The sequence below is a fragment of the Ciconia boyciana genome, chromosome 2 (assembly GCF_034638445.1).
Source record: "Ciconia boyciana chromosome 2, ASM3463844v1, whole genome shotgun sequence".
In the NCBI taxonomy this organism is placed as follows: Eukaryota; Metazoa; Chordata; class Aves; order Ciconiiformes; family Ciconiidae; genus Ciconia; species Ciconia boyciana.
In genome coordinates this window covers 44,069,473-44,081,893 of record NC_132935.1, presented here as the reverse complement: position 1 = coordinate 44,081,893, position 12,421 = coordinate 44,069,473, and the positions used below count along the sequence as shown (strand labels likewise).

Sequence of the window (12,421 nt, the reverse complement as noted above, 5' to 3'; positions counted from 1 at the left end):
TACTATGACCAGGACTAGAGGGGCCCTGCCTCCAGCCAGGTGGAGGAAAGGGACAACCAGCTTTACTGGACTGTGTGGATTCGATGGCCTGGCACATCAGACCCACAGGAGTATAAGGCTCTAGGGGACATTGGTGCACAGCCATCAAGCTATATAGAGGCAGAATCCATCTCTATTTCTGGAGTGACAGGGGGATCCCAACAGCTGACTGTACTGGAGGCCAAACTGAGCCTAACTGGGAATGACTGGCAAAAGCACCCCCTTGTGACTGGCCCAGAGGCCCCGTACATCCTTGGCATAGACTACCTCAGGAGAGGGTATTTCAAGGACCCAAAAGGGTACCGGTGGGCCTTTGGTAGAGCTGCCTTGGAGATGGAGGAAATTAAATTAAACAGCTGTCTACCTCACTTGGTCTCTCAGAGGACCCTTCTGTTGTGGGGTTGCTGAGGGTCGAAGAACAACAGGTGCCAATTGCTACTACAACAGTGCACCAATGGCAATATCGCACCAACCAAGACTCCCTGATTCCCATCCATAAACTGATTCGTCGACTGGAGAGCCAAGGAGTGATCAGCAAGACTTGTTCACCTTTTAACAGTCCTATATGGCCAGTGCAAAAGTCTAATGGAGAGTGGAGACTAACAGTAGACTATCATGGCCTGAATGAAGTCATGCCACTGCTGAGTGCTGCCATGCTGGACATGCTGGAACTTCAACACAAACTGGAGTCAAAAGTAGCCAAATGGTATGCCACAACTGATATCACTATTGTGTTTTTCTCAATCCCTTTGGCAGCAGAGTGCAGGCCACAGTTTGCTTTCACTTGGAGGGGCGTTCAGTACACCTGGAATCAACTGCCCCAGGGGTGGAAACACAGCCCCACCATTTGCCACAAACTGATCCAGACAGCACTGGAACAGGATGAGGCTCCAGAACATCTGCAATACATTGATGGCATTATTGTGTGGGGCAATACAGCTGAAGAAATTTTTGAGAAAGGGAAGAAAATAGTCCAAATCCTCCTGAAAGCTGGTTTGGCCATCAAACAAAGTAACGTCAAGGCACCTGCACAGGAGATGCAGTTTTTAGGAATAAAATGGCAAGATGGACATCATCAGATCGCAATGGATGGGATCAACCGGTTGTAAAACCACATCACATAGATGCTCACGTACCCAAGAGTCAGGCCACTGAGGAACATCAAAACAACCAGCAGGTGGATCAGGCTGCTAAGATTGAAGCAGCTCAGGTGGATCTGGACTGGCAACATAAGGGTGAATTATTTATAGCTCAGTGGGCCCATGACACCTCAGGCCACCAAGGAAGAGATGCAACATATAGATGGGCTCATGATCAAAGGGTGGACTTGCCCATGGACACTATTGCACAAGTTATCCAAGAATGTGGAACATGCACTGCAATCAAGCAAGCCAAGCAGTTAAAGCCTCTGTGGTATGGAGGACGATGGCTGAAATATAAATATGGGGAGGCCTGGCAGATCAATTATATCACACTCCCTCAAACCCACCAAGGCAAGTACCATATGCTCACCATGATGGAAGCAGCCACTGGATAGCTGGAAACATATCCCATGTCCCATGCCACTGCCCAGGACACCATGCTGGGCCTTGAAAAGCAAGTCCTGTGGTGACATGGCACCCCAGAAAGAACTGAGTCAGACAAAGGGACTCATTTCCAAAACAACCTCATAGACACCTGGGCCAAAGAGCATGGCACGGAGTGGGTACATCACATTCCCTATCATGCACCAGCCTCCGGGAAAAATGAACAATACAATGGACTGTTAAAGACTACACTGAGAGCAATGGGTGGTGGGACATTCAAACATTGGGATACACATTTAGCAAAGGCCACCTGGTTAGTCAACACTAGGGGATCTGCCAATGGAGTGGGCCCTGCCCAATCAGAACTTTTATGTATTGTGGAGGGGGATGAGGTCCCTGTAGTGCACATAAAAAATATGCTGGGGAAGACAGCCTGGGTTACTCCTGCCTCAGGCAAAGGCAAGCCCATCCATGGGATTGCTTTTGCTCAAGGGCCTGGGTGCACTTGGTGGGTGATGTGAAAGAATGGGGAAGTTCAATGTGTACCTCAAGGGGATTTGATTTTGGGTGAGAATAGCCAATGAACTAAATGGTATGATGTTAATTGCTATATAATACTGTATGTCATCACTTCTATGGTGGCTATATGCCATATCAACAGTATTACAGTAAAAAAATCACCCAGACTAATTGTCCTGGTTTCAGCTGGGATAGAGTTAATTTTCTTCCTAGTAGCTGGTGCAGTGATGTGTTTTGGATTTAGTATGAGAATAATGTTGATAACACTGATGTTTTAGTTGTTGCTAAGCGGTGCTTATACTAGTGAAGGACTTTTCAGCTTCCCATGCTCTGCCAGGTACACAAGAAGCTGGGAGGAAGCACAGCCAGGACAGCTGACCCCAACTGGCCAAAGGGCTATTCCATACCATATGTCATCATGCTCAGTATAGAAACTGGGGGGAGTTAGCTGGGGGTGGCGACCACTGCTCAGGAACTGGGTGGGCATGATTTGGTGGGTGGTGAGCAATTGCATTGTGCATCACTTGTTTTGTATATTCTTTTATCATTATTATTTTGTCTTCCTTTTCTGTCTTATTAAACTGTCTTTATCTCAGTCCACAAATTTTACTTCCCCTCCCCACCCCCAATTCTCTCTCCCCTCCCACTGCGGGGGGAGAGAGGGGGGGGAAGTGAGCAAACAGCTGTGTGGTGTTTAGCAGCCTGCCACGTTAAACCATGACAAATATCAAAGCCTATGCCTCCTATATGCAGAAGTAAGCAATAGTCATTAAACTACACAATCCAATTTTAATTAAGCAGGCCAATAAATCATCAAACTGTCATCCCCTAACTGTCTTTTCTCTCCTTTGCAACAGTGGTCCAATTTTAGTTATATATGATGAAAATCCAGACTGGGTAAGAAAAGTTTTCCCAATTTGTTTTTTTTCACTTGATCACAAAGTACCCTAAGCTTCCTCAGAGACTACTACCAACGAGATTAAGTCATGTTCTCTCATTATTTTTTTTTCATTCTAAAAATGAATCACAAGAATATTAACTGCTTAGTGTTGCAAGTGCCTAGAGCCAACCTCCTGTATATGCAACAAGACTGTTTTCACATGCCAATCCAATATCGTCTTTGATTTATTGATGCTTACATATTTTTTTACAAAACACAGACAGGAGTGATAGCCAAATTATTTGGCTTAATATAAAGGAAATACAATAGATTTTAGAATGACACCAGAACCCTAACATTTACAAGTATTTTCAATAACAAAAACACTCCACCAAATTCCAAGTTCATCAGTTACTGCACATTTGTTATTAAAAAAAACCAACTTGATCTCTGATCTACAGCCTTAACACTGATGTTATACAGCTTGACTAATAATCTTAAGTGTGTCAGTTTTCACTAGAGGAGTGTTCATTTTCTTTTCCTCTTCTCATGTCCAGATTTTTTAATGTAGTTTCTAACAAGAGAAAAGTACCTCACCCCAAAAAACCCCCATACATTTGCTTTTATATACAATTTTAACACTGTTTGGAGACTTGATATACATTTTAGTACTGATAATCAACTTTTCTCAGGCTATTGTGTTTCCTATGGAACACCAAGTAGCTTTATTAATTTGTCTGGAGATATATAGGGACTACTTGCTATTCTTGGAAAGTGACAACACTGATAACCTGCTAAAAGAAGAGAACAATTTTTCTAGGCTAATTAATAACATGGAATGAATATCCTTTAATGACATTCTTTATTATGAGAATAAATACATAAAACAAATGCAATATATTAGCCACATTTCCTCATATACATTCAGAATATAACAAAAAGCTAATAGGCATAATCATCAGAACTAGTTGAACAAACAAATTTTTACTAAGCCATCAACACTAGAGGAAAGCTGGAAAGTTTATGCACTAGTAGCAGGCAAAGAACATGTTATTTCAGTGGTTCCTTAATATTAAAGACAAACATACTGTAGTTATAAGGATGAATTGATGGAATTGTTTAGCTCCGTGCAGTGGCCGTTTGAGGTTGTTCTGACTGCAACTGCTTTCCAAGGTATTCCCTGAAACACAAGAAAAAGTTAGATTGAGAAACATTCTGGAGAGTGGGGAGCAGGATAGTAGTGGGAAGTATGAAGTAGAGAAAGAGGAAAAAGTTTTAAGTTTAGAATTATTCCTTCAAATAATGTCTGTTGTCAGTCAACTGGAGCTACTATAAGAGTACCTAAGCTTTAGGTATCCATCACCTATCACCCTGAAAATAAGGTCAACAAAACTGTCTGGAAAAAGAAAAAGCCCAGTGGTAATATTCAGAAGTCCTGGCAACTGTCACAGAATATGCACGAAGCCCACAGACTTTGCTTGCTGAATATACATATTAGAAGCTGTGGCAAAGTATTTAAAAGGATCTCTTCCCATAACCCAGCTGCATGAGCACAAGTAATACGAATGGACATAATGGCAATTTAACCCACAGGCTAGCAAAATAGACGCTGACTGAAGAACTGTATGTTCAAGTTGGAAGAAAGAAAAGATATTCAAGCCAGGCCCACTGTATACCAACACTTTCTTTAAAGTTTTTTCCTCACCTGTATTTTGAAGTGCACTAATTCATTTATTTTATCCCTGTCCTCTCAACACTGGAACAAATACCCCCTGAATTCTTAGCATTTGCCTTGAGCAACAATATCTAAATTCTATGGAAAAATACTGCACAATTCTTCTGAATGTTCCCCTGTTCACTGTCTCCTGTGAAAGCAGCTCAACACTTCACAGAACCACAAAGAAGCTGAAAGAGATCTTTAGTAATATCTGGGTTGTTGCTTGTTACAGAAAATAAACTTCAATAATTGTACCACTGTATCAGCTGAAAGAGAGGTGTCAGGACCTGTGAAACATAGGCGTTCTTTTTCCATTGCTGATTGTACACTTAGCACCACAGTTTCTCACTACACAGGTATTTCAACCTACACAGGTTAAACATTAGAAGCAGCTCAGAGAAATGATGTTCAGAATTAAGCCTTTTTAAAAAAGCATTTAGAGTATGCACTTTTGCTTTATTTTAAAGAAGAAAAAAGATCAGTTCTTATTGCACATTTCAAAAACTAGTTTTCAGTTTAGTGTCCTGTTGAACAGCTATTCTCTATGCATTAAAATTCCTATCACACAATGAAGTTTTAGCATCACAACTGTACCACCCAACAGCATTTTTCTCAGTTTTAAAGTTAAGTATCTAGAAAAGCAAAACTCTTATAACGTTAACTTCAAACTCCAGTAGCAAATAAAATAACGTAGAATTTGTATGCTGAGCTGTACATTATAATTTAGCACCTTCCTTCACAGCTTTATCAGGTGTTGCTGCAGGATCACAGTATTTTAATGCTTGAGCTGCACTCAATAGATATGACTCTCAATCATAATAGGTAGGTTACCACCCTCAAAGTAGACACTCCTGATAGCAAAAAATGAAGTGAGCTGCTCTCTTGAGGTTTTACAGGGCTCAAAATTGTACCACCAAAATAAACAAAATTTGACAGCCATCCAAAAACACAGCCAGCAACTGTGGAAGGGCTTCCAAACTCACCAAACCTCCTTCTGCTCCCTCAGTGGTTTTTTCCCTTTGTTTCATGCCTATATGCATGTATTGATTCTAGTATTTCTTCTCTGACATCCGGCCTTGAAAGCAACTGACACTTGCTGCATACATGGCTCTGCTCACAGCATCACAAGCCTGCGAAGTTATTTATTCTTAAAGCACACATGAACCATTTTGAATGTGAAATTCCTACACAATTACTTAGAAGCAGGAAAATCAATCCAGCTAACAATCTGTAACAGTACAACTATTGTATAGCTTACACTGGTTCAGATGCATGCTCAAGGCTTACTAAAATCCAACAATAGCGTACTGTATTCAGCAAAAATCTCTGAGAAAGCATAGCAGTGGCGTATTTTGTAGGTATTCAGTGCCTTAACAGACATATTCAACCTCTAAGGACATACAGTAGATAGTACAGTATTTTCCCTACAAAAACTTATTTCAGTCATTCATTTGCAGGTGCGAGGTTTAAGTCCAGGGACAAGGAAAAACTCTTATCCCATTCCCCATACCAAATGAGTATCTGCAGTTACTGCTCTACATTGCCATGCTGCAAACCCAGGTGAAAACTCCATACTGTTCCTGCCCCATCACTGCTTTAGCCACCACCAAGGGCTGCTGAAATGCAAAAACCTTGTCCCGCTTGCTGTTACAAGTACCAGTTAATTTTCTATTTGGTTATCGTTTCCAAATGAGTGTCATTGGTTAACCTAGGACAAGTTCTTCCGTGGTCTATGCTGGATGATGAGAGGGATTGGTAAGAGACCATTAGGAGGTATTTAGACAGCTTCTCAACATGAAGCTTTCATGCGCAGCCTTAGGAGAGCAAACTGACAGGTTATTCTGCCAGGCCTCTGGTCATTTCTCCTTCCCATCTTCCACTAAAACTCAAGCTACCCCAAATAGCTAAAGTAGACCTCTGTTCTCCCTCTGTTAAAATAGATACTAAAGGGACAAGAAGATTCAAGTATATTTTTTACATATTGGTATTTCATCACATCAGGAGGTTAAGCAGCACTGTAAGCTTCAATCTTCACACACAAATTGGACACAGGTGTCCAACACTATGCTATTACAAACCAAGTGTCTAAGATTTTTTTATCCTGCACTGTTACTTAGTTAAATCTTAAGAGGAAAAAATGGGATTTTAGAATTACTGTTTACCCCATGAAATTCAAGTTAACTACAAGAATGCAAGCATTCAACACATTGCACTATAAGAGCATGTAGGATGAAAGAAGAAGGATAGATCTTGTCACTAAGATAACAAATCACTTCACAAAATATTCAAAGCAGCATCTGACAGATTAGAGATGCAGGCTGCAGTGGAAAGTAATGAGGTATTAGACTTGATTTTTAAAATTACAAGCTATAAACCCATGAATTGGACCGCTTCTCCCTATTTTAAACTTACTTTGTTAGTCCTTCCTTCATAACCACAGAAAAAGATCACCTTTACTATAACAAAGGCATTGTGGTTGGTGTTTTGCAAGCACATCAAGTTTCTAAGATGGTTAAACTCGGAAGCAAAAGTATATAACATACGAGTGTGGCCACAGATTCATGCATGTCTGATCAGCTTGTATTATAGACTAAGACAAAACATATCCTGCTAACATTTGACACAGCTAAGCTTTGGGGCCTAAATACCCATTCTCTTTCAATACACAATCTTACAATAATATCATTTTTCCCTTCTAATCAGGCCAAGCAGATCTGCAGGGTGTCACTCAATATGCTACAAGATCTTCTACAAGATGTACAAAATTCAAGTACAAAGGGGCAGGGGGGAGAAAGAGTAAAATACTGTCCTGGCCAACAACAATTTCAGTGACCAATTCTTTCCACTAGAAAGCTGCCTTTTACCTTGACTAGACATTGTATTATTGCATATAATACTTCAGAGGCCAGTCAGAATTAGTAAACATTTTCTCAATACAAATACACCAGCTGTCCTGCCATTATATAAGGCTCATTTTTCATTTAAATCATTTCAGGGCATGAAGGGAAATTAAATTCTATGTAACAGCAGTCCAGTAATATGAAGCATGTTTACATATAATGCTTTATTCCTTAACTACTTTCCAGAAAGGGAAGAAGAGTTACCACATGCTTAATGGTGCTCCCTCAAGTCAATAAGCATCTGGAAAAGTCTGTCCTCTCCCACACAGACAGACTTACAATTAAGCATGTCATTTTGGTATACTGCCCATGCTGGGACTGTAGAGGTGAACTCCATGGATATTTTTAATGTGCCTTGCAATAGTTCCTAGTAGCACTAACTTGGAATCAGCACTAGAAACCATGTAACACAGAACAAGCAGGCAATTTGTCCTCCAGCATTAATAATCAAGATGTAAAGTACCTTGGAAGTTCAAACTTGCAAGTTTAGCTGTTTGGAACAAAAAGTTCCACTTTGACCATTTTCCTCCCACTGGAACAGAAAGGCGTTTATAAAGGTCAGTTTTAGCCCCCTTCTGACTTCCTTCTACATAAAACTATCCTTATTACAAAGCAGATGAAGCTGGTCCAGACAAGCTTGCATTTACAGTCAACGGCATTCAAATGTGAAACAATTGATTCAGTATGAATTTACAAGAGCACAAAATATTACCTCTGCACTGCAGAAAAGAATCAAAACATACAAGCGTAGTACATCACTTTGTAGTTACTCTCTGAAGTCCTCCATTTCTCAACTAAAGCTCAGATCAACAAAACTCAAAATGCCCCATTCTCTTACTTCCTTGGTTATTCAGAAGTCTGATGGTGAGGCGTAAGTAATTTCCATTTGCCAATTAACCTTTTAATTCATATTAGAATAACTGAGATTCCTTACACCTTAACAGTTTCCTCTTTTACAGGCCTAATCTTTAAACACATGTTTTCTGAGGTATCCAAAGTACTTCTTCCAAGAAGAAAAGGAAACTTAGAGGTGAATACATGAATTTGTTGCATCTCAAATCCTTATTCCAATTTGTTGCTTCATTCAGTTTAATTTAATTGGGTTTGTGGGCATGAGAGACACTGACACCCTCAAGCTGAGATATACTTAAGTGTTATGGTAATTGCAACAAATGCTTAAAGGTCATTTAGGAAAAGGCACAAGGAACTCATCCAACACATAAGCCATCAAATTCAGTGAGTACGGAATAAGGAGATAATTGCAAACTCGCACGAGACCCTACCTGAAAGTTTTATACTGATTTTCAAATTGAGCAAAGGACCATTGTCAACAATCTATGACAGACGGGAAAGTTTTAAGGTACATACAACAGATTTCTAGAGGTCATGTGCTAAAAAGAACAAGCCTTACAGTTTAAGAACTACTGATTTTGGTGTTATACTCCAAATTCCAGTGCAGTTAGATTTACCTGTCCTTTAAGGAAAACTGAAAATTCTTTTTGGCAGGCAAGGGAAGAAAAGTAGATGATGCATAGAAGAAAGGAAGGGTGAAATTTTCCTACTCTCTCTTTTCTAGCAACATTTATCTTAAATCTTGCTTAAATCCAATTTATTAAAGAACTATGTTATGCAAAAAATATTTGACAGTCTTGAACATCTGTAATTTCTAGCTTGTTTTGGCAGACTGAGGTTCTTAAGAGGCAGAATGCTTTCCTTTGACAAAGAACAATATAAAAATATTGATTTTATTTTTCCTCTATCTAAACATAAACCTAGAGTCCCATGCTTTTGAAAGTGAAAATGAAAAGATAGTTCTAAAGAAATTCTTCCCCCATGAAAGAGTACAGAAGTGTAATAAAGCTACAATAAAGGGTCTACCACACGACTCAAGCAACTCAAAAGACATTGCCAACATACACTGTTGCAGACAAATCAAAGATACAACAAATAGTTAAACAAACAAGTTCAAAGGACAGGCAGCAGATGGAATAGTCTGAACAGATTTGCCATTTTTACATTGCATTTCTACTTTGGGTCTAATAACCTGGATTTGTTGAGACAGACAGACCGGTTTCAGTCATTTATTGTGGCTTCACAAATAGGTATGCGAGTTACACAACTGATGTATTCCCAGCTCTAAGCAGGCTAAACTGTCCCTTGAAAGCATTGGTCTTGTAAGTGTTACACTGCTGCAAAAGCAACTCCACAGATGTGACAAGCCCTGGAACCTTCTGAGCAGTAGACATGAAGTGGCAACACTAGGACAAGGCTGCAACCATCTCTCAAGTCCCCGTCTAATCCAGTGGGGGACGAAGCTGGCATGGCCACCCCTGAATCCATTCCAGCCATGTACGCCTGCCTTTCTCACACGGCACTCATCCAGGCATTCTGGTGAGACAGTATTTTTTTGTTCATTTAACTCTCAAGTGAATTGTTTTCTGCTAATAAGCTCCCTTGAACCTGGTTACTGCATTGTCACATTAACACTAGTGGTGGCCGTGAGAAAGGCAGGTGGAGCTGGAGAGGGGCCACCACAGATGCATTTGCCTTGCCACAGAGCCACAGCCACAGAAGTCAGTAAAGAAAATTAATAAACCAGGCTCAAATCAAACCTGGAGCTATGTTCATATTTGGTTCCTGAAATATAGTATTAACATGTCATACCACTGGATCAGAAATTATAGCACTGCATATTTTTATATATTATTTTATATATAAAATATATACTAGATTTTAAAAAAATATATATTATATGTTTTATACATTGCATGCACTGCTCTTCACAGAAATAAATAGAAATACTACAGCTATGAAAGTAGTAAACTAAAAAACAAAGAGACATCTTCCTAGAGAGCTGGGCTGGGAAGACTGTCCAAGCTGGAATGCTACCACACAGGAAGACAGAAGAGAACTGCAGTTACTTGTTTGCTGAATACAATGTTTTTCCTTGACTCAGTGGATTAATACAATACAAAGTATTTCAAGGAAAAAAAAAAGGTGTTAAAGATTATAAAATATTTGTCTATTATACCAGTGCAGACCATAAGTAGTGCTGAAGGTAAGCCAGCACAAACAAACAACAAAAAGAAGAAACAAATGTACGCAACAGAGTCAAAGCCACTTTGACCAAACAATTTGGGCCTCCACCACAAGCTGAACTTTTTACAAGTTATCTTATTTTCAGTGGAACCATGGTGATTTTCACCATGTATCTCCTTGACCTATACATGTGGCCTTGGATCTCAAGAGAGAGGAGATATTGCAAAAATCTCTGCAATCCTCAATATTTAGTGTAACAGATTTCACTTAATGCAAACAAGTAGAACAAAAGCAAACTGTTAAGATGAACAGCACCTAGGACATTTTTTCACCTTAATTATTCACAGTAAAGAGACATTCAACATTCTGATGTCCACACTAACAGTAAACAGCCTGAATGGTTGAGCAGAGGGATTATAAACATCATGTGAAAGTTGGTTTGGTTTTTTTTCAAATGGAGCTGAATGCAATAATATTAATAGACAATCTACAGATTATCTCCTGATTACTGAAAACATTATTCATAGCATGGTTTATAGCCCTCCTTATGACACGAAATGCAAAATTAAGGTGTGTCTTCAGACTGAGACACTGCAAAAGCCTCCTTTTCACTCAGCAGTTTCCCTTCAGAGAGGATTTGTCTGTTTTTTGGAAGAGTAATTCTAGACTTCCAGTTTACAACTTTACATACAAGCTATAAAGAAACAGCAGATGAATGAGCTCCTATTACAAGGCTATTACTCAAACATTTTATTAGATGTTCAAATAAAAACTTATGAAATTCAATTCAATATATGCCCTTCTATTAGGAAGACAACGTATAAGTGAAAAATGACTTGTAAGATGCACTATGAGCTAACACTTACACAGAGCCATTCTGTGAATTAAAAAGAACCAACCTGACTAAACCATGCAACTTGGTTTGGAAGTGGTTTTATATTTAACCAGAAAATTTAGTTGTCACAGTGAACAGTAAGCAAAATGCTTTCTACACTTAAGAGCTTTAAGTTTGCACAGAATATTTCATATGACTGACATAGATCACGTTTAACTGAATCTTCCTATCAGGAAATCAAATCTTTAAAGTAACACTAATCAGAAGTGAAACTATCAAAAAGTTACTTCTTTGGTGAGGTGCTTTTTCAACATAGCACATGAAAATGAACAATTTATTTGAAAAAAGAAAATGCAAACTGAGCAGGATGTTCAGTATTTGCAAAATATTTGTTCCATGTTAACAGAATCTCTAGAAATATTAAAGTGTGTTTTACAAACAGTGCAGATCTGACAACAGAAAACACTATCACAGTGTGAAATCCCAGAGAGCATGTGCACGATACAAACCACAGTCCCTACCTGCATGGAATGAAGCTTTACAAGAACACATTTATGTTCAAATAAACAGATGGAGCACTCATACTAGATATCATGTGTGCCTATAACTAATTGGAATTTTGCCTAACTTGTCTCATTCTAGCTAGGAACTGTCCTCTTAAAAATTAATATTAATTTTTATCAGGGACACAATCTATCTTCTCAAACTTTTCAGTTAGTTCACTTCTGTTAACTACTAAAAAGGAATTGTACTGATGACAAAGGCTAGGCTGCCAGTTAACTATCATTACACCTTGCACTTCTCATTACCAAAAGCAAGCAAGGTACAGAGGCTATCTTAGGAGATACATGGGCTTTGGAGAAGTTTATACCAAAGAAGAATAGTGGACAAATGCTGAATATTCCATGCTAACTTTATAGAACAATAGCTTCTAAACATAGCGTACTGCAAATCCTAGGCAGTTTT

The 12,421-nt window shown here is 39.1% G+C and overlaps 1 protein-coding gene across 1 annotated transcript in view; it reads right to left on the bottom strand.

The window, feature by feature from the left end:
* Positions 1-3,809: 3,809 nt before the first annotated feature.
* Positions 3,810-12,421, bottom strand: part of ATP6V1H (ATPase H+ transporting V1 subunit H) — a 50,671-nt gene continuing 42,059 nt past the window's right edge. The window contains exon 14 of the mRNA XM_072852487.1: positions 3,810-4,144. Coding sequence (XP_072708588.1) covers positions 4,084-4,144 — 61 coding nt within the window. The 3' untranslated portion in view covers positions 3,810-4,083. The remainder of the gene's footprint in view (positions 4,145-12,421) is intronic.